Source organism: Bos indicus x Bos taurus, chromosome 6, assembly GCF_003369695.1.
Source record: "Bos indicus x Bos taurus breed Angus x Brahman F1 hybrid chromosome 6, Bos_hybrid_MaternalHap_v2.0, whole genome shotgun sequence".
Taxonomy (NCBI): Eukaryota; Metazoa; Chordata; class Mammalia; order Artiodactyla; family Bovidae; genus Bos; species Bos indicus x Bos taurus.
In genome coordinates, this window is record NC_040081.1 from 80,992,039 (window position 1) to 81,016,105 (window position 24,067).

Genomic DNA, 24,067 nt, shown 5'->3' on the forward strand with positions numbered 1-24,067 from the left:
TATTTTTCTCCTATTAAATTAGTAGAGACTAACTAGTTTGTAAGCCATCAGTCAATCTCATGTACTGTTGGGGGAATGATAATTGGTACAATGTTTTAGAAGGGCCATTTATCAATAAATATCAACAGTCTTTAAAATATTCATATTCACTGTCCCTTAATTTGAATTATACAAATGTGTTCTAAGAATATGAGAGATAAAACAGCAACTCCCTTCCCCTACACTAACACAACAAAAGAAAGCAAACAAACAAAACAAAAGGAAAAATATATGGGAAAAGTTAGATACTAGAATATCAAAGAAGCAGTAATTTTTTATTTTTTAAATATTTTCAACCACATAGGAAATTTTCATATTATAATTTTAATCAAAGAAAAACAGAAAATAAAACTATACATTTTGAATTCAAATATGCATATATTGTTCAGTCATTAAGTTGACTCTTTGCACCCCATGGACTGCAGTATCTCCCAGACTTTGCTGAAACTCATGTCCATTGAGTTGGTGATGCCACCCAACCACCTCAACCTCTGTTGCCTCCTCCTCCTGGCCTCAATCTTTCCCAGCATCACGGTCTTTTTCAATGAGTTGGCTCTTTGCATCAGATGGCCAAAGTACTGACACATCAGCATCAGTCCTTTCAAAGAATATTCAGGGTTGATTTCCTTTAGGATTGACTGGTTTGAATGGCTGATCTTCTTGCTGTCCAAAGGACGCTCAGCGGTCATCTCTAGCACCATAATTTGAAAGCATCAATTCTTAGGTGCTCAGCTTTCTTTATGGTCCAATTCTCACATCCATACATGACTACTGGAAAAATCATAGCTCTGACTATACGGACCATTGTGGGTAAAGTGATGTGTCTGCTTTTTAATAGGCTATTGAGGTTTGTCATATTTTTCTTCCAAAGAGTAAGAGTCTCTTAATTTTGTGACTGCAGTCACTGTCTGCAGTGATTTTAGAGCCCAAAAAAATAAAATTTGTCACTGTTTCCACTTGTTCTCTATCTATTTGCTATGAAATGATGAGACCAGGTGCCATGATCTTAGTTTTTTGAATGTTGAGTTTTAAGTCAGCTTGTTCAATCTCCTGTTTTACCTTCATCAAGAGGCTCTTTAGTTTCTCTTCACTTTCTGCTTTAGAGTGTTATCATGTGCATATCTGAGTTTGTTGATATTTCTCCTGGCAATCTTGATTCCAGCTTGTGATTCATCTAGCCCTGCATTTTGCATGAGGTACTCTGCATATAAGTTAAATAAGCAGGGTGACAATATACAGCCTTGATTAACTCTTTTCTCAATTTTGAATCAGTCCAATGTATTGAGGTGACCCCTAATCGACTTTCAAGCTGGGCTATTTAAGAAGTCTCTGAGAGAGAGAGAGAAGTCACTCAGTCATGCTGGACTCTTTGTGACACTATGGACTGTAGCCTACCAGGCTCCTCTGTCCCTGGGATTCTCCAGGCAAGAACAATGGAGTGGGTTGCCATTTCCTTCTCCACTCTTAGAATGAGGGTAGTTTCAAAGAGTTGGAGACTCACAAGCAGAACCCCGTCACCCTGGCAAAGGGCCAAACTGCATAGGCTCAGACAGATACTTGAAATACACAGGACTTCCACTTCAATTTCTTGGATGAGGAGTTAGAAGCCTCAGGACTTGGGTAGAAATATACTAGATGATAAAACTGACATCAACTTCAAAGTAGCTATTTCCCTCTTATTGAGTGACAGTATACACTATCACAGGTTTGAATGATTCCTTATAAATCATTAGGACTCAAGGAAAGGTCCAGTTTGTCCTGTCCCTTTACATTCTAAATGAGTACAGAAGAGGTGAATCAGACAATTATAAGTACGTTTGAAACAGCTAGACTAGAAGGAGGTCAGAGAAAGTCAGATACCAATGTCAAAATATATCAAGAGGTCCTTATGTATTAGAACACATACAAAGTCATGGAAATTTAGAATTCTGATTGATCATATACTTGTCATCAAACTGTGTATATAAACAATGCTCAACATTACTCATCACATAAACATTAAACTCATCCTGGTTTGATGATGACAGATTTTATATCATCTTTGGCATGATGAGATAGAAGTGAGGCATTTGGGTGGTTAAATTTTATCTTAAAATTTTCTGAGGAAGGCTGGACCTACAGATCGTCATTTTCCAGATAATTTTACTTGCAGCAAATTAAGAACATCAGAAAAATTCTACAAATTTAATATCTGTTGGAACACTTATGCTGAACTTGGTAGCCTTAAAAATGTAGCATAGTGTTGTTGGCACATATGGAGATCTCAGAAATAACTTTAGCAATGAGGATTGGTGATAAATTCTATTATATCTAGGCAAAAATTCAATTCATATTAGTATAGAAAATATTCACTTAATTTATATTCTTACATATTCTAAAGATATTTGTTCAATTCTTTGCTCTGTGATTGTATGTTATGATTATCTTTTACATTCTTATGTGTCCTTCATCTCTATACTTTGAAAAAGATAGATCTTTGCATTAAACAGGGGAAGCATTTAGCAAAGTTTCAACAAGTTAAAAACAATCAAAATTATACGAACAGAATTGAACTCCACAGATAAGATTTTTTTTAAATGTTGGCAAAATGTGTACATCATCAATGAATAGAATCAGTTTAAACCAATGTCTATTAAATTTGCCTCAGGAAAATCAGGTAAAATAGGCGTAAGAATGTGAAAGCAATACTAGGATTTCTCAGTGTCAGTGGAGAGTTCTTGGAGGTGGAGAAGTGGTGTTTGTGAGATACGAGGGGGTATTTGAATCCAATGGAATATTTGATCTGGAGGAACACGGAAGAGGATTTACGTAGTTGGTCTAAGAATGGCAAAAAAACCCCTAAGAAACAAAGAAGCTTTTTTCCACTAATTAACACACAGATGTCCCAGTTTGCCAATTTGATGATATCTTGCCAATCAGGATGAAAGAGGAGGTATGTAAAGCAAGCGAAAACAAAAATTAAAAAAAAAAGCTTAATGGTCTGGCTTGCCTTTCGATCGACCCTGACTCAAGAGAACTCATGACCATCACAGAGATGTGCAACTTAGCAGCAGACCACAAGAACAGGAACAAAAGATAAGTCTTTACATAAATAATCATTGGAAGCATATAATTAAACATAAAATAATAATAAAAACATAATTCTAACATTGTTATCTGCAATACTGATGACTCCAAGAAAGTGGAAAATGCTTATAGATTATTGACAGCAAATGTATGCCAAAGATCGGATACAGAAAAGTTTGTCATTTTTCTGTGAGATTAGGAAGTCAGGAGAGTAAGAAATAAGAAAGAAGCAGGTGGTGAGGGATGATTAAAAGAATTTGGTAAGAAAGATAGCTGGGATATAGTATGTATTGTAGCACTATAACCATCACAGCCATCAGGCAGATCTGAATTCAACACTTCCACACAGCATAATATAAGAATTCAGCTATTTGAGTCTGAGTTGCTACTCCATTTGAAACATTTATTACTTGCCAGGTTCACACAAGTTTTAAAAAAAGAGCACAGGTCTTGAACAAATGTAGCTTTATCCTGGTGTTTAAAATCATTTGGAACATTTTATTGTTCATTTGCTTCATTTCTCAGCAGTAAGTATATTCCTAGACATGGCTCAGGAAATTAACTGAATTTTTTGTTGAAAAGGTGGTCTACCCTTTGGCATAGAGCAGTGCTATTGATTTTGTCTGCAGAGCTGGCTCTCAGGCTCCTATGAAAGCCTGTGCTATCATGGACTCTGAAAGATGTGGTGAGGTTCCCAGAAACCTAGAAGGGTTTTCTTCCAGAGCCCAGCATCTTCTGGTATGACAGCATGCTCGCTCTTTCAGATGGGGATCATGTTATAGAAACACAGCTTCAGGCAAACAGAGATTAAAAAAAAAAAAAAACAAAACTGTATTTGGCTCTTGTGGTTAGGCTTTTGACCTGTCTTGTGTTTCATAGTACATGAAATATGAACCTCTAGATTCTTGCTAAAATAATTTTCATCTTCGCAAATCAATGAGATTAACTTGCCTCCAGTACCATGAAGAGAGGTTTTCTTTTCAAACGTTTGCCTCAGTATAACTTCCTGAGAGTTGCAGTGATGTTTACATGCTTGATCTGTGAAAAGTCGCAGGTGGGATATTCAATAACGTTGAGCAATTGAGCCAGTAACCCTCTTGGGTTCAGTTTCCTAGGATGATTAACTTCCCACAGTGGGCAATTAGTTGTTGCTATGCTCCCAGTCTTTCTGGCACTACTGTGCCCTGATCCCCATTTGTCTGTTATAAATAAATTATGATCTGGTCTCTAATTATCTTTGATTCAGAGCTTTTGAAGAAAAAAAACATGTAATCATGAGAAAATAGAAGGTATAACAACTCCCAGATATTAAATCAATACACATGCTTGGATTTATTAGAGTTTTATAATGTCACATCTATTGCTAATTCATAAAATGTTGAATTTGTTTTTAATGAGCTCTTTTCTAAAATCAGTGATTGCATGTGATTACAAATATTTGTCTATTTACAATTATTTTAAAATAAAATAGTATCTGATTAAAATATTTTGTGTAATACTTACTTTTATCAAAGCTTATCAAGCTCTGAAATTACATAATCCTAGTTGTTAATGTGCCAAATATATCAACAGATGCACGGTGAGCATAACTTAAGGAGACTGAGAGCGAAGTACAATCATGTTGATGTTATATGATCATTTATAAAACTGAACATTGCTTGATATCACCAGGTATGTCACCATACTGGCATTAGCATGTCCAGATGTCAAATAAATAATGCAAGCTAGTGAAGATTTCTTAATTCCTATGCAATACTTCTTTGACATCATTGAATTTATTTTCTGAATGACACCAAAAGTTTTATTACTTGGGAGAAAGCACATTTATGGTTTAGGTATTTTATTGTGCTTATGTCAGTGTTACTAACATTTTTTTTTTCCAAACTATGAACATTAATAGGGGAAAATGAGACAAAGCACTTCAAATACAGATTGATGCCCAGTTTATCTTTAATTCAATAATTTATGAGTCATTAATTCAATTAGGTTATGTGGGAGAGCCACACAGGTTTTTATCCTCTAAATACTCACTGGTGGGCAGAAGAGAGAACATATTTACTATAATTTGTGGTTGAAAGCATTACATTCCATGAGAAATACTGGTACATTGTTGAGACTTAAAGCAGAGGAAAGAATACTTTGGCTAAAGGAATTGAGGAAGGTTTTATGATAGAACAAACAGTTGATGTGAGTCTTGACATGTGAGTGAGGTTTACATATTGAAAGATGAAGTGGGGGATATGAAAAAAGACACTGGGTGAGAGCCTCTCTCTTCATTCTTTGGTCATGTGCTTTGTCTGAGATTGACTCTACTTCAGATTCAGGCATGAGCTCTAAATGTACTGCCATGCAGTATGCCTTCCCATACTGTTCTTAGTTAAGGTCTCAGTGCTACTGATTGATTTACTCTGTGGGGCTGTATATCAGGTTCCTGTCAGAGCCTGTGCCACCTGTGAAAATGCAGGTCAAGAGCTCTAACATGGGGGCTGGATTCAAGTTGGTGACCAGTCCCACTTTAGGAATCCAACAATCATCTGGTCTCCTGCCTCCTCATGGACCACTCCTTCTCTGTCTCCTCTGGATGGATATTCCTCCTTCAATCTCTCTCTCAGTACCTATCAGAGCCCTTGGGCTCTACCTAAATAAGCTCATTTTGATCAGTGCCTTTAAATACCACAATAGTGCCAAAGCATTCCTGAATCATGGATCTTCAATTGCATAGCAGGCAATATTTCAGCATTTGGATCTACAAGAGTCTGTACTTTCAATTTTTAAAAAATCTCTGGAACTTTTTATCTATATGATCTACAATTATCTTTTTGATAAACCACTTTGAATTTGGCTTCTGTCATATGCAACCAAAGGAACTGAGGTCTAAAACACATATAGTGATAATGCTGAAAAGCTAGTTTCAAGCATATTTTCAAGAGTCTCAAACTCTGGTTTCACTTTGTCAGTTGTCCAATCATTGGATATTTACTGACAACTAACACCAGAATCACTTCATGGGAAATAGATGGGGAAACAGTGTCAGACTTATTTTTTTGGGTTGCAAAATTACTGCTGATGGTGACTGCAGCCATGAAATTAAAAGACGCTTACTCCTTGGAAGGAAAGTTATGACCAACCTAGATAGCATATTCAAAAGCAGAAACATTACTTTGCCAACAAAGGTCCGTCTACTGAAGGTTATGGTTTTTCCGGTGGTCATGTATGGATGTGAGAGCTGGACTGTGAAGAAAGCTGAACGCCAAAGAATCGGTGCTTTTGAACTGTGGTGTTGGAGAAGACTCTTGAGAGTCCCTTGGACTGCAAGGAGATCCAACCAGTCCATTCTAAAAGAGATCAGTCCTGGGTGTTCTTTGGAAGGACTGATGCTAAAGCTGAAACTCCAGTACTTTGGCCACCTTATGCGAAGAGTTGACTCATTGGAAAAGAATCTGATGCTGGGATGGATTGAGGGCAGGAGGAGAAGGGGATGACAGAGGATGAGATGGCTGGATGGCATCACTGACTCGATGGACATGAGTTTGGGTGAACTCTGGGAGTTGATGATGGACAGGGAGGCCTGGCATGGTGCGATTCATGGGGTTGCAAAGAGTCGGACACGACTGAGTGACTGAACTGAATTGAACTGAACACCAGAATATGTGTTCAACACAAACACATATCTATCAGGGCAGACACACGTAAAATGATGAACTTAAGTTTTGAGTGAAAACAAAAGTGAAATTAACTAGCTTTCACAAAACCAGGAATGGCTATGGGGGTGGTGACATTTGATATGTATGATTCTAGAACAGACATAATTTACCACGTATAATTTTCAAGTGTATAATGAAGGGAAAATTTACTATAACCCAATATGTTTTTTTCTTATTAGTTATTTATTCATTTTGGCTACATTGAGTCTTTTACTTTTGCATGGGTTTTCTTTAGTTGCAGTGAGCAGGGGCTTCTCTTTGCTGCAGTGCACAGACTTCTCATTGCAATGGCTTCTCTTATTGCAGAGGTCAGGCTCTGTAGCACATGGGCTTCAGTAGTTCCGGCTCACAGGGCCTAGAGCGTGGGCTCAGTAGCTGTGGTGCACGGGCTTACCTGCTCTGCAGCATGTGGGATCTTCCCAGACCAGGGATAAAACCTATATCCCCTGCCACTGGTAGGTGGATTCTTATCCACTGCACCACCAGGGAAGTTGCTAACCCAATATGTTCTTTAATTTCCTTTAGGGTCAAAATATCACTGAGATTAATTTCTAAGGGTTATTTTATTCATATTATATCAGTTTAGAAAGTTTTTAAATGTTAATACTATTATTTTTAGCAGTAGAAACCCACTGGCTTCACATACAAGAGTTCAAAGTTTCACCAAAATCATATAGTTGAATGATATAAGTCATAGGAAAGTTAAATAGTGAAGAGTAAGGATCTTAGAGTTAGAGCTGTGCCCAAGACCCAGGCCCTTATCAACTAACTATATAATTTATATTCTAGACATTGTCCTAAGGTGAGAGAACCTGCCGATAAAAATCCCTGTCATTCTGAAGCTTATATTCAAGTATGGGAGACAGAAAATAAACCAAATAGATACAAATATACACACTTTCTTCCGCATTGCAGGCAGACTCTTCACTGACTGAGCCACCAGGCAAAACAAAATATACACACAAATATTAATATGTATATTATAATGGCAATGGGTACTGTAATGAGCCAAATCAGGCTAAGGAAGATCTGATGCACAGAGGAAGAAATCATGGGCCATTATTTTAGAAAACTCAATTGAGAGAATGAGGTTAAACAAAGAAAGAAGGAGAAAGTCCTGTTTTTTTCTGGGGCAAAAGAGTTTTAGACAGTGAGAAGAGCCAGTGCAAAAGCCTTACAGTTTGGCTATTTTTACAATATTCAAGAAACATCAAGGAGATAACTTTTATGAAGTATAAATTGGAGATAGAGCTAATAAGGAGATACAGAGTTGTGAGATATTACATTTGAAGTCCTTGGAACAGTGCCTACTAGCAGGTCATATGTCATTCATCTAGAAAATATTAAACTTACTGTTATCAATATTATTATTGTGTACTTCCACTAGGCAAAGATGCTTCTCTGAAGGTTTTAGGATACTTCATACTCTATACAAAGGATTCATTTCAGAAGCTATTGTGCTTTTACATAAAATGTCGGCAGAGCTCTGGCACTTGTCTGATCTAAATACATACAGATAACAGTAATATATTTGCAATATATCAAATTTAAGTCTATATCACCACTGAGAAGTTAAATTATTTTTAATTAAAAGACATTTTAATCAGGAGCAAATATCTGGTTTATAAAATATTCAAGAAGTTAAAAGGTGATCAAAGAGAATAAGTTCAAAGTGAGGGTGGAGTCTAAATGCTATTATATATTTATCAATCATATTTTAACACAAGGAGAAATATGTATAATTCAATGTCAGTGTCCTCGATCATTCCTAGTACAGACTTTCAGTAATTTGTTAGTGCTTTAAAGATAATTCCCCAAATTTTTGTTAGGTTTTGTCCACATCTCTTAATTTAGTTTTTCTTTTATTTGACAAAACTTCATTAATTCAATATACTCCAGGTACTACAAGGTAGATAAGATTTTCTTAGTCTCAACAAAATTTGCCTTGAATGATATAGGAAAAGTCCCATTAGACTAGTATCATTTAACTTCTAAATAAGTCTGTTTAAGTTCATGAAAAGCAAAATAAAATAGCCGGAGATATTTCTATCATAAGTCAAATGCTCCTTGAAATTCAAGACTGCACATCCAACAAAATGAAGTAATTAAAGTTTCATGCCCAAAATTTGCTGGTAAATAAATATAAATCTCAGATTAATTTTTAGTAAAGTGTATTTTCCTTTAACCTGAAAATTCCTAGTCTCAACATCACAGTCTGTGTAATTAAAAAGAATTAATATGAATGAACAGTGTCCAAATTATAATTGCTGATATTTTTTAAAAAGTAATACACTTTTGCAATATACTAGATCCAAAATTATCAAGAGTTGGGTTTAATAATGCTGAAAATTAAGCTTCTTTTCCTAGGGGTAGATATAATTTTAATTTAATTTAATTTTAATTCAACTGAGAAATACACTAGATATTTCTAGACACTAAAATTTAGTTATTCTTGTATGATAGTTTCTGATGCACGTGGAATTTGTGTACCTGTGTGCATGCACACTAAAGCTATACTGTTCTTCAGTTACCAAACAGTAGGTATACTGAAACTTCTCTCACTTTGTCTAATGCTGCAGATGTAACAAAGTGAATTGCTTTTAAGTCAGTTTTATATATATTAAGGAAAAAATGAGGGCGGGGGACAGTGCTTGATTCATATACAGGTCAGCGAGGATCCCTAGCTGAATGTCATCAGTAAATTCACATTAACAATACTTAGGTTACATAGATAAACTGTACGTCTACAGTAAAATGCTTCTTATATTTTATCTGTTCTCTAATAAATCTTTAAACACACAAACGTATTGGTCTCTAGACCTTGCCCCTTTCCTCCATTTTTATTCAGTAGACTAGACAAATAATATCTTCTTATGATCCCCATGTGCCTATACATGAGTAACGCTTCTGGATCTACTGGAAAGGAAGAGGCTAACCAGTATCTCAGTCACAAGTAAATAACTGATATCACAAACCTGCAAATGTATGATAGTCAACCACCCTTTTGGGTAGAAAAGACAGATTATATCATCATAGTTGTTTTAGTAGTTACAATTTACTCAATTCAATTACCTTACTTGATCAAAATCTGAGCAAAGTTTTTATGACAAGACTGGTGGAATTAGCTTCTCTTCCAGAAAGCAAAGACAAAAGTAGAGCATTCTCCCTAAGTGACTTCAGAGAGAATAGATCATTGGGGCACAATCCACCCAGGCTCTGGCTTGAGCAGGGCTGGCAGTCCTCAATAGAACACAGACTGCTTCCCAGCTAGCAATTCTGAAAGTGAATCACTGCTATTCTAATAGTAAAAGTAAGCAACAATTTCTTAAGAAAACTTTGAACACTCTTAAATGAACAAGAACTAGAAGAAAGAGAATTCTGGGGAAAGAAAAAGCATGTTTAAAGGAAGTAACAATGTTTTATCAAATTTATTTTATGAAAATAAAGTGTTTTGACTATAATTTAAAGATGTAGTCATAACTCTTTTCGTAATACAATATGCAGGATACTGAAAATGCCTAATTCTATATATTTATCAGTTGAATAGGTGCCAAAGAGTCAAAAGTAAATGAGTAAAATAGTACAAAATCAGTATGAATATTGATTTCTTGACTTTTTTTGAATCGTATATTTTCAAATATTTCTTTAGGTTTAATACTTTCATGAAGACTTATGAGGTTTTCTGTAATAGTCTAACATCAGAACATTTTAAAATGGACAGCTCTCATTACTGAATATCCCTTCCAACAGTGGCCTGGAAGAAAAATGGAAATATGTTTGTTGCAGGAATAGAACACACTCATGCTTTTATTTATTTTTTTAGAAAGATTGATTATGCTTTGATCAATGTCAGGAAACAGCTTCCTCATGAGCTCTTTTTGGGGGCTTTGCCTCTTTGTTCAAAGTGAAAAATGTAGATATTTAATGCACACATTAATGTATATATTGATATAAACATTCAATAAAATTCACTATATACACTCTGATTGACATATTCAGGTTGAAATCATCCAGAAGCTGAATTTAAATGCAGTCATAAAAATGGGGTGGTTATTTCTCAAAATGCCTGTTTGTCAGAGTGTCTACTTTGTATCTATCACCCTATTAGGATAGAACACTGGCTAAACTGGAATTATTAGTCTTATTCTTCTCAAAAAATAAGCACAGACACAGGCCTTCCTAAACACTAAAATTGAAACCTTTGAGAGGATATATTGATAAATGCTTTTAAAAGGCAAAAAATAAAACTCAGGTTAAAATAAACTATATCAGGAAAAGATATGGTTATATTAACAACCTAATAAATAATAACATGTTAATACTATTCGTGTGAAGAGAATATACCTGGAAAAGAGAAATTGTGTGCTTAAAAGTTAGCACTCACATGGACAAGGTAAAACTTAAGAAATATATCCTACATAGAGGCTATCTAATGATATATCACTTGCCTGATTTGTTTTGGGATGTGATTAACAGTCAAACGGTTAGATCAAGGTAAGGCAGAGATCAGCTGCAAAAGTTCAGAAGCACAGCTTCCTGTCTTACCTTCCACTGAGGAGGAAGCCGATAACCACTGCCAACAAAATGACTCCCACTGTCACAGACACAGCAATTATAGGAATCTGGCTTTGATCGCTGGATGCTGCAACTGCTGATAGGAGACAGAGAAAATAGAGCCTGTGGTTAAAGTGATCATATGCATTCAAATAAGAGCTGCTTAATAGTCAGTAATCAATGCACAGTTTAAGCAATTCACCCACATTTGGCTGAGATTTCCCCCTAATATCTCTTCTCAACCATGTGTAATTGAAAAGACATTTTTAGGAGAAAATATTTATTTTCCAAATGGAAATTTGGAAGACCAACTAAGTCACTGATTATTTCTTTGTCATCATAAAAAATGAATGTCATTGTTCACATAGTATTCATTTAGCAATCTTAGGCTTGCAAGAAAAAAATTGGAACTTAGTCTTTAATTTCAAACACCTCCTAAATAGGAGATAATAAGTATATGAGATTTGATATTTTTAGAGATTGCATGTGGCTGTTCTCTAGGAAAAAAATACCTCATTATCTTAGATAGGACTTTTTATTAGAGACATCAGGTGAAATGTCCAAAATGATGTGGCTATGACCTCATATGATATCACTATTATCAATATAATTTTAAAAATCAATATTTCAAGGAGAATATTATCACTAAATATACCTCCATTATTGGGACCACATTTTCAAAAATATCAATATCATTTAGAATTTTAAGTCTAAATTAAGATTAAGTTTGTTTACACAATCTTTTTTAATACATGTATTTAGATGAAATATTTTATATTTTAATAATATAATTACCATAATAAGAGGAATATGGACATAATCAGATAGTTGCATCTAAATAAAGCAAATAAATTGTTATTTTGTGCTGATAACTAAAACTAAGTTGATTAAAATAAGAAACCTATAGAGCAAAATATATTTTATTAATGTTCTCAAGAAACCCTCAGTGGGATATTTGGCATGCTTATTGGGTAATGACATTATATTTTGATAAATTCAGAGTAAACTTAGATAAGTTCACCTCCATGATAACAAATTTTAAGTCACCAAAGCTAATAACAACTATACTTCCTGTTTTGTTTTTTTACAATCTCTCTGATCTTGGCCCTATCAATATTTTTGGACATTCATATGTTTCCCCTTTGAGGCTTGTCACCTCTCCATTGATTCTTTCAACCAAAATTGACTGATTCTCTGACAACCTTCTTACACAGATCTACATTTTCACCCTTTTAGAGTCTTCAAGAGTCCAATATTGACAACAACTGGTTCATGGATGGGAAAAACTATTATTTACAATCTAAATCTGTACTCTTCCTCTCCCTTTTCTTGGATAACAACAGTTGCAATAGAAAGTCTCTTTACCCTGCTTTTTCCTGTCGTGATACTGAGATGCATGGTAGAGAATTTATTACCAGTGAGCAGTATAAACGTGGTAGGGCAAAGCCACCCCACTATCATAGGTAGTAGCCTCCCCCAAGATTAGCTTTATTAATTTTCAAATTCAAATTACTTTTTTCTTCCTCAGTTCTTTAAATCTTCTTTAGGCAGGTGGCACTGTTTCTAGAGAAAACCATGAAGACTTGGTCCAAATAATCTCAATGTTATTTCATTTGGACTTCAAAGCTTTTGATCCTCTCTTTTAATTTCCTTACAAAGTCATGCTCATAATGAGTCTTCCTCATTTTCTCAGTAGAATAATCCATTCCCACCTCCTACATTTTAGAAATGTTAAATTTTATAGATTAAAAAAGACTGATCAAGTCTGAATTCCATGGTTAAATATAATAGCATACCTTTCTTTTGCTTTACCTAACTCCACTGTTTGAATTTTTCCTGTCTCTTCCAAGGCACTGATCTTTAAAATCTCCCTCTGGGGGAAAATTTTCATTTCCTTACAGTCTGCTTCTTTGCTATCTACAAGCCTATGAGATAATTTCTCTTGGGGACAACAAATTCTTATACCTAAATTTACTGATATTATTAATTTAAATTGAGTCTGAAAACAGCTCCAGCATTTACTATACATATGGATTAAGGCAAATTATTTAACCTTGTAAAGTCTCATTTCATTAATCCCCAGAGAGGGATAATTTCCAGGGATCGTTATATATATATATATATATTTTTTTTTTGCTTAGAGATAACTCTTAGCATAGTGCTTCAACTATTGCCAGCCTTATTTAAACAGGAGATATAATATATACATATTATCTCCTGTTTTATCCATCATTCTTATTCTCTCCTATTTTTCAGCATCCTGATTGACTCATTTAGAACCAGCCTCACTGATTTAACACACATGAGTCTGAGCAAGTTCTGCGAGATGGTGAAGGACAGGGAAGCCAGGCAAACTGCAATCCATGGCGTCGCAAAGAGTCAGACATGAATTAGTGACTGAAAAACAACCTCTTCTAAGAACCAACATTATTAATTTTTTTCTGAAACTTTTCTTCTTCTGCCTTTGAGTTCTGTGCATGATATGATATCTGTCAAATGCAATGAGCAACTCTCCATTTACTTCACAAAGTGAAAGTCAAAGTGTTAGTCGCTCAGTCATGTCTGAATCTTTGTGACCCCATGAACTATGCAGCCCACCAGGCTCCTCTGTCCATGGAATTCTCCAGGCAAGAACACTGGAGTGGGTTGCCATTTCCTTCTCCAGGGGATCTTCTGGACCCAGGGATTAAACCCAGATCTCCTACATAGCAGGCATATTCTTTACCATCTGAGCCACCAGGTAATCCCCTATTTACCCTACCATACACTATAATGAGGTATTTGATCTTGTTGAACATACACTCCATCTTTAAAACTCTCCTTCTCTCGGTTTCTATACATGAGATGAGCTGATTTCTCTTTCTCCCGCTCTGAAACACTGCTTTGTCAGTTCTACTGATGCTCTTCCCATATTTTACGTGTGAACAATTCTTCATGAATGCTGGTTCTTTATCCTGCTCACTTCTTTCTTTCTGTCTCTTTCCATCTTACCTCTTTTTCTTCCTGTCTCTTATAGATATTTCTTTGCTCATGGCATCAGTTAACTAAAAGTTGAGTCAGATATGACAGAGCGACTGAACAAAATAAGCTGAAGAGTCCCACATTTATATCTCCAACTCTTATTTCTCATTAAAGGATCATTCTATTAAAAAAAAAAAAACTGTTTCCATTTATTTGGATTTTATTTTCACATAAAAATAAACATGTTTAAAAAACTGATTCTTGGGCTTCCCTGGGGGGCTCTGTGGTAAAGACTCCACCTATCAATGCAGAAGACACAGGTTCAATCCCTGATCCGAAAGGATACCACGTGCCATGGAGTGACAGAGCCTGTTGGCTGCAACTATTGAGCCTGTGATCTAAAGCCTGGGAGCTGCAACTACTGAGTCCATATGCTGCAGCTATTAAAGCTCATGTGCCCTCAGGCCCATGCTTTGCAACGAAAGAAGCCACCCCAATGAGAAGTGTACTTACTGCAACTACAGGGTAGCCTCCGCTTGCTGTAAGTAGAGAAAAGTACACATAGCAACGAAGACAGTATAACTGAAAATAAATAAATAAAAATAAAAATTGACTCAAACCACATCCACCCTCAAAGGCATTTAAAAATATTATATAAATAAAAGGGCTTCCCTAGCGGCTCAAACGGTAGAGAATCCACCTCCAGTGTGGGAGACCTGTGTTCAGTCCCTGGGTTGAGGAGATCCCCGGGAGGAGGGCATGGAAACCCACTCCAGTATTCTTGCCTGGAGAATCCCCATGGACAGAGGAGCCTAGTGGGCTACAGACTGTGGGATCCTAAAGAGTTGGACAGGACTGAGTGATTAAGCACAGCATATGTAAATAAACAAACTAAATAAATCTAACAAACTAGGCTAGTTTTGTCTCTTTCTGATTAAAGTAGAATTGAATTTTTCTTGATTCCTGCTGCTGCTACTGCTGCTAAGTTGCTTCAGTCGTGTCCGACTCTGTGCGACCCCAGACACTGCAGCCCACCAGGCTCCCCCGTCCCTGGGATTCTCCAGGCAAGAACATTGGAGTGGGTTGCCATTTCCTTCTCCAATGCATGAAAGTGAAAAGTGAAAGTGAAGTCGCTCAGTTGTACCCGACTCTAGTGACCCCATGGACTGCAGCCTACCATGCTCCTCCATCCATGGGATTTTCCAGGCAAGAGTACTGGAGTGGGGTGCCATTGCCTTCTTGACTCCTACTTAGTCTTAATTACCAAATATGTTTTGTTTCTCTTCTATGTTTCTCCCCATGTATTACTTTTTTTTTCATTAACTATTCACCTATTTGATCAAAGTTGCTGTAGTATGGTTCACAGGTGTTTTGATTCAGATTTGCTGGAGTATGGTTCATAGGTCCTTTAAGTGCTCCCTTTGACTTCTAGGTACTCACATGAAGCATCTAAAAATATCACTTTGATCATGTTTCTCGAAACAAAATGTTAATAGACACCCACTGCCTATGGAAAAATAGTGTCATATTAGAAGGGCATTCAATAGCCCTCCTAATCTGACTCTAACAAATCCTTCTGGTCTCAATGTGCCAGTTCGGGACACTGAGAGATACTTTATTGGCAGAAATAGGTGTGATTAATCAGAAGTAAAGATAAAAACAGGACAATTTCAGACTAACAAAAGTATTAATTTTGAGGGAAAAAATGGGTGCTGAGAAGTATGAAATGTTTCATTTTTAGCAATTTCCAAGAAGTCTAACTTAATGTGCTAAAATATGGGAGAGTATTTTGCATTAAAACAAGTATTAATGGCATGCCAAAAATTTTAAAAATTATTTAAATTAGTACATTTTGTGAAAACACTTTGCAAGCAACGTCAAATCACAAACATTCACATTTACCTGTTTATATTTACTGCCCACTGAAATCATATCTATTTATATAATGAGAAATTTAGCAAAATAGCTGTGAGGAATAATTTTTAAAATATATTTACATTTATTTTTTAAAAGCTTGAAGTATTTTTCATGTTTCTTGATGGGCTAAAAGTATTGATTATTTAATTTGCACTGATTAATTAATTTGAGTTATCTCAAATTAACTCGTGAGATAATTTAAGACTTTTATTATTTATTTCTTTGTTTGACTGACAGCATCAATAATATTCCCAAACATCAACTAAATTGAAAATAAATAGAATTTATAGGATACTGTCAATGCCTTCATAATTGTTCATTCTCTATCAGTGGTCAAAAAATGGTAAGCACAGTATGATTTATGATTATCCTTTTACATACTGTTAAAATTTTAGTATTTAAAGATATGAATTTTAGTCATTAATATTGCTTATTTTCTTATATATATTTATTAAGAACTGGTTGGTTAATAATGTAGTTCTTGAAAAATAGTGGAGGTATATTTTGGGAATGCTTAAAAGCAAATTTTGCAGCAATGAAACATATTACTATTAAAAGGATGCTAATTATGAAAATTAATGTTCTTTAGTAAATAATAATGCTTCCTTTTGCTAATTATTATATATTTGCATCATCTCTGGAAACTAAGATAGCAACTATTGAGAAATTGCATTGTGTTCCCTTATTTTGCTTCCTCACTTCTGGTTGCAAATCCATATTACATAAATATTCTCTAGATAAATTGAGACATATATGAATCACTGAGTTTAATCACTGAGGCTAAAGAGATTTGTTAGAGACAGATTACAAGGGTTTTCTAAGGCCAGGCTGAGAATTTAGGATTTTCTCACACATAAATATATACCTATTAACTTTCTTGATCAGGATAAGCTGATCAAAGTTATAACTTTTGATTTGTAGTGAGTACACAGGAATTAGTAGGGAAATTTAAAGCATCATGGCAGACAAATAAGCACAAGAAAAGATTTGGACCATCATTGGCTGTTACAGATTTCAATTAAATCAACAATGAGATATTGCTACCCACCTGTCCAAAATGACAAAATAAAACAGTGACATTATAAAATGTTGATAATAATGTGGAGAAATTGATCACTCATACATTGGTGGTGGGCATGTAAAATGGTACAGCCACTAAGGAAAAAAGGTTGGCAGTTTCTTACGAAAATAAACGTGCAATTACCATACAACTCCAGTAACTGTACTCTTAGATAGTTATCCCAGGGGAATTAACGTTTACGTTGAGACAAAAATATATACATGAATGTTCATAGCATTTTTATGTTAATAGCAAAACTGTTAATGTTAATAGCAAAAACTGGTATCAGCCCAGATATCTTTCAATAGGTGAATGTTTAAAGAAACTATGGTACATATTTATCATGGCATCAGTTCAGTTCAGCTGAACTGATGCCATGATAAATATGAGTGTGTGACTCAGCTGTGTCTGACTCTTTTCGAGCCCATGGAGTACAGCATACCAGGCTTCCTTGCCCATCATCAACCCCTGGAGCTTGCTCAAATTCATGTCCATCGAGTCGGTGATATCATCCAATCATCTCATCTTCTGTAATCCCCTTCTCTTCCTGCCTTCAATCTTTCCTAGGATCAGAGTCTTTTCCAAGGAGTCAGTTCTTCCCATCAGATGACCAAATTATTGGAGTTTCAGATTCACCATCAGTCCTCCCAATGAATATCATGGTACTGCTCAACAATGAAAAGGAACAGACTTCATATGCACAACCTGGGTGAATCTACAGGGAATTAGACTGAATGAGAAAAAAGTCCAAACTCAAAGGGAATGTACTGTATGATTCCATTTCCAAACATTTTTAAAATGTCAAAATTTTAGAAATGTATATTTAGAAATTTATGTCTCTGGGACTTCTCTGATGGTCCAGTGGTTAAGAATCTGCCTGGCAATGAAGGGGAAGTTGGTTTGATCTCTGGCTGGGGAACTAAGATCCCACATGCTGCAGGGCAGTGAAGCTTGTGGTGCTACAACTAAAGCAGCCATGCACTGCAATGAAAGATTTCTCATGATGCAATGAAGATCTTATGGCACACCTAAGACCTGGTGCCACCAAGTAAATAAATACATTCTTTTTAAAGAAATTAGTGGTTGCCAGAGATTAGTTATTGGGCAAGAGTTGTTCCTGAAGGCCGTGGTTGTGGTTATAAAAGGGCAACAAGAGAGATCCTTGTGAGGTTGATACTATTCGATATCTTGACTGTGATGGTAGCTACACAAACCCTCACAAGTGACCAGATTATACATAACTTAATACACACATGTCTGCACACTCACATACAAAGGAGTACAAGGAAATGTAAGACTTCATCAATTCCAATATCCTAGTTATATTATAACTTTGCAAAGTGTTAAAGAGCTCTCTTTAACTTCCTTACAAAGTCATGCTCGTAATGAGTCTACCTCCTTATTTTCTGTAGACTAATCCGTTCCCACCTCCCACATTTTAGAAATGTTAAACTTTATACATAAAAGAGCCTGATCAAGTCTGAATTCCATGATTAAATATAACTCCATATCCTTCTGTTGCTTTACGTAACTCCACTGTTATAATTCTTCCTGTCTCTTCCAAGACACTGACCTCTAAAGATCTTCCTTCAGGGTCGTCCCAGTGCACCAGCCCCATATACCTGTGGCAGATTCATGTTGATACATGGCAAAACCAATACATTATTGTAAAGTTAAAAAAAAAAATATCTTGCTTCAGAGGGAAAATTTCATTTACTTACAGGCTGCTTCTCCACTACCTACAAGCCTAAACAGATAATTTCTCTTGGGGACAACAAATTCTTATACTTAAAATTACTGATATTATTAATTTAAACTGAGTCTGAAAACAGGTCCAACATTTACTATACATATGTATGGAAGTCAGGATTTGAAATAGCTCAACTGGAATTCCATCACCTCCACTAGTTTTGTTCATAGTAATGCTTTCTAAGGCCCACTTGACTTCACATTCCAGGATGTCTGGCTCTAGGTCAGTGATCACACCATCATGATTATATGGATCATGAAGATCTTTTTTGTACAGTTCTTCTGTGTATTCTTGCCATCTCTTCTTAATATCTTCTGCTTCTGTTAGGTCCATACCATTTCTGTCCTTTATCGAACCCATCTTTGCATGAAATGTTTCCTTGGTATCTCTAATTTTCTTGAAGAGATATCTAGTCTTTCCCATTCTGTTGTTTTCCTCTATTTCTTTGCATTGATTGCTGAGGAAGGCTTTCTTATCTCTCCTTGTTATTCTTTCAAACTCTGCATTCAGATGCTTATATCTTTCCTTTTCTCCTTTGCAATATGCCGGCAAATTTGGAAAACTCAGCAGTGGCCACAGGACTGGAAAAGGTCAGTTTTCATTCCCATCCCAAAGAAAGGCAATGCCAAAGAATGATCAAACTACTGCACAGTTGCACTTATCTCACATGCTAGTAAAGTAATGCTCAAAATTCTCCAAGCCAGGCTTCAGCAATATGCGAACCACGAACTTCCAGATGTTCTAGCTGGTTGTAGAAAAGGCAGAGGAACCAGAGATCAAATTGCCAACATCCGCTGGATCATGGAAAAAGAAAGAGAGTTCCAGAAAAACATATATTTCTGCTTTATTGACTATGTCAAAGCCTTTGACTGTGTGGATGACAATAAACTGTGGAAAATTCTGAAAGAGATGGGAATACCAGACCACCTGACCTGCCTCTTGAGAAACCTGTATGCAGGTCAGGAAGCAACAGTTAGAACTGGACATGGAACAACAGACTGGTTCCAAATAGGAAAAGGAGTACGTCAAGGCTGTATATTGTCACCCTGCTTATTTAACTTCTATGCAGAGTACATCATGAGAAACGCTGGGGTGGAGGAAGCACAAGCTGGAATCAAGATTGCCGGGAGAAATATCAATAACCTCAGATATGCAGATGACACCACCCTTATGGCAGAAAGTGAAGAGGAACTAAAAAGCCTTTTGATGAAGGTGAAAGAGGAGAGTGAAAAAGTTGGCTTAAAGCTCAACATTCAGAAAAATAAGATCATGTCATCTGCTCACATCACTTCATGGCAAATAGATGGGAAAACAGTGGAAACAGTGTCAGACTTTATTTTTCTGGGCTCCAAAATCACTGCAGATGGTGACTGCAGCCATGAAATTAAAAGACGCTTACTCCTTGGAAGGAAAGTTATGACCAACCTAGATAGCATACTGAAAAGCAGAGATATTACTTTGCCAACAAAGGTCTGTCTAGTCAAGGCTATGGTTTTTCCAGTGGTCACATATGGATGTGAGAGTTGGACTGTGAAGAAAGCTGAGCGCTGAAGAATTGATGCTTTTGTACTGTGGTGTTGGAGAAGACTCTTCAGAGTCCCTTGGACAGCAAGGAGATCCAACCAGTCCACCCTAAAGGAGATCAGTCCTGGTTGTTCACTGGAAGGACTGATGCTGAAGCTGAAACTCCAATACTTTGGCTACCTCATGCAAAGAGTTGACTCATTGGAAAAGACTCTGATGCAGGGAGGGATTGGGGCCAGGAGCAGAAGGGGATGAGAGAGGATGAGATGGCTGAATGCATCACTGACTCGACGGCCGTGAGTTTGACTGAACTCTGGGAGTTGGTAATGGACAGGGAGGCCTGGCGTGCTGCAATTCCTGGGGTCGCAAGGAGTTGGACACGACTGAGCGACTGAACTGAACTGAACTGATGTGTGGAAGTCACTCAATTGTGTCTGACACTTTGCTCCCCCTGGACTATAGCCCTCCAGGCTTCTCTCCATGAAATTCTCCAAGCAAGAATACTGGAATGGGTTGCCATTCCCTTCTCCAGGGGATCTTCCTGATTCAGAAATTGAATCCAGGTCTCCTACACTGCAGGCAGATTCTTAACTGTTTGCGACACCAGGGAAGATACCATAAATCCCGCGATGTTGTATTTGAAGACTGTTTTAGAAATAATACAGTAGTATGTGAAGAATTAAATTATAATATCAAGTAAATAATTCCTCATTAAAACAACTGAAGCATTTTCACAAAATATTACACAAATAGTTGTCAAATGAATGGCATATAACACAAATGCTATAGAAGTCGAAATGAAGTTTTATTTTAACTGTATCTTTTGATGTGTAGGGAGTTAATAACAAATTTAAAAATAATGAACAAAACTATTATCTGACAAGCTTCCCAGGTGGCACTAGTCATAAAGAATGGCTTGCCAATGAGCAAAGAGATGCAGGTTTGATCCCTGGGTTGGGAAGATCCCCCGGAGTAGTAAATGGCAGCCTGCTCCAGTATTCTTGCCTGGAAAATTCCAAGCAATTGGAATCGGACAGAGGAGCCTGGTGGGCTACAGTCCATGGTGTTGCAAAGAGTGGGACATGAATGAGTGATTGAACACACTCACACTATTCTAAAATGGTTCTTGACATAAACATTCTAATTTTCAGAATTAGACTGTGCTTTTATCCCCTGGGGAGAAGTTTCATGTATTACTCATGTCAATTTCTCTAGGGTCTAGCAAAGCCAACATATAATAGAGGCTCAACACATTCTTGCTGTATTGTATACAGCTTTCTACATGAAGGCCAAAGGGGATTGGTATGTAACAGATACTTGATACAAAGAAAAATTCATTCTTTTTTTTTTTTTTTTTTTTTGAGGTTAAATGATTTAATTTATCAAACATGCAAAAAGAATCATGTTTCTAGTGCATGTTTTTCTTTTTTTTTTTTTTTTTTTTTTGGTTTTAATTTTATTTTATTTTTAAACTTTACATAATTGTATTAGTTTTGCCAAACATCAAAATGAATCCACCACAGGTATACATGTGTTCCCCATCCTGAACCCTCCTCCCTCCTCCCTCCCCATACCATCCCTCTGGGTCGTCCCAGTGCACCAGCCCCAAGCATCCAGTATCGTGCATCGAACCTGGACTGGCAACTCGTTTCTTACATGATATTTTACATGTTACAATGTCATTCTCCCAAATCTTCCCACCCTCTCCCTCTCCCACAGAGTCCATAAGACTGTTCTATACATCAGTGTCTCTTTTGCTGTCTCATACACAGGGTTATTGTTACCATCTTTCTAAATTCCATATATATGCGTTAGAATACTGTATTTATGTTTTTCCTTCTGGCTTACTTCACTCTGTATAATAGGCTCCAGTTTCATCCACCTCATTAGAACTGATTCAAATGTATTCTTTTTAATGGCCGAGTAATACTCCATTGTGTATATGTACCACAGCTTTCTTATCCATTCATCTGCTGATGGACATCTAGGTTGCTTCCATGTCTTGGCTATTATAAACAGTGCTGCGATGAACATTGGGGTACACGTGTCTCTTTCCCTTCTGGTTTCCTCAGTGTGTATGCCCAGCAGTGGGGTTGCTGGTTGCATATACATGTATACATACTCAAGTAAAAATAAAATTCCACACTAAAGTTAAGAGGGAGTACAGAATACATCCCTAAAAGAGTTTCATTATCTAGTAATAAAAACACTAAAATCTGATTTTGTAATAAAAACATTCATGTGACATTTCTTTCCCTCTAGAAATTACGTAGGAAAAATTTAAAAGAAGACAATTTCAGGTGAGACTCTGTAAAACTATACGGAAAATGACCTCATATTGTTTGTCTCAGTGATCAGATTGATGGGTATTGGCATCCTGGAAACTACTATACAAAAAAAAGGAGGGAGGAGTTTATCAAATAGTCTAAAGAAAATCTAATTGCTGAACATGCCAATCTCTTAAAACTAAGTATAATTCTGTAATTTTTTAAAGCGACACTTTTCATTTGTAGAGTTGTCTGAGCACTAGAGCATAGTGTGAAACACAATGTACCCTACGGCTTTGTTCCCAGAGTTGGTAAACCACATAAGCATAAATAGAAACAAGGCCTTTGAGGGTGGCCAGAGTCACCGACTCGATGGACATGAGTTTGGGTAAACTGCAGGAGTTGGTGATGGACAGGGAGGCCTGGCGTGCTGTGATTCATGGGGTCAAATGAAGGCTAAGCGCCGAAAAATTGATGCTTTTGAACTGTGGTGTTGGAGAAGACTCTTGAGAGTCCCTTGGACTGCAAGGAGATCCAACCAGTCCGTTCTGAAGGAGATCAGCCCTGTGATTTCTTTGGAAGGAATGATGCTAAAGCTGAAACTCCAGTATTTTGGCCATCTCATGCGAAGAGTTGACTCATTGGAAAAGACTCTGATGCTGGGAGGGATTGGGGGCAGGAGGAGAAGGGGATGACAGAGGATAAGATGGCTGGATGGCATCACTGACTCGATGGACGTGAGTCTGATTGAACTCCGGGAGTTGGTGATGGACAGGGAGGCCTGGCATGTTGCGATTCATGGGGTCGCTTAGAATCGGACGCGACTGAGCAACTGAACTGAACTGAAAGAGTCAGACACCACCGAGTGGCTGAACTGAACTGAACTGAACTGAGAGTATGTAACACACATTTCGTCATAAATCCAGATCAGTGTTCAAGGTACAAGAGTAAATAATTAATTCATTGCCAATATTATGGAAATTTCCTAATTACCTTTATTCATATCAAACATATTTAAAAACTTTTCTAAACAGTATCAAATGTTTAAATTTCAATAGGTCAGTTAAACTTCAGACAAGGGACTGTCCTTGAAAGGAAATAAAATAATTTATCTTTTTTCCACAATGGCACCCTAATTATATAAAATCAAGTGAAGCAATATTTAGAAAGTTACTGTTAAAGTAATAAAAGTTATTTTCTAGATAATTCAGTTAAACATGCTTTA

General features: G+C 36.4%; 1 protein-coding gene across 9 annotated transcripts in view; it reads right to left on the reverse strand.

Annotated features, from left to right (window-relative positions):
• EPHA5 (EPH receptor A5) overlaps positions 1 to 24,067 on the reverse strand; it is a 400,766-nt gene that overhangs the window by 91,277 nt on the left and 285,422 nt on the right. For 5 of the 9 annotated variants that reach the window (XM_027544620.1, XM_027544618.1, XM_027544625.1 and 2 more), the window contains one exon: positions 11,355 to 11,457. In XM_027544620.1, coding sequence (XP_027400421.1) covers positions 11,355 to 11,457 — 103 coding nt within the window. Of the gene's footprint in view, positions 1 to 11,354; positions 11,461 to 24,067 lie in introns of all 9 variants that reach the window. The other 4 variants (XM_027544624.1, XM_027544622.1, XM_027544619.1 and 1 more) reach the window with 1 other exon arrangement.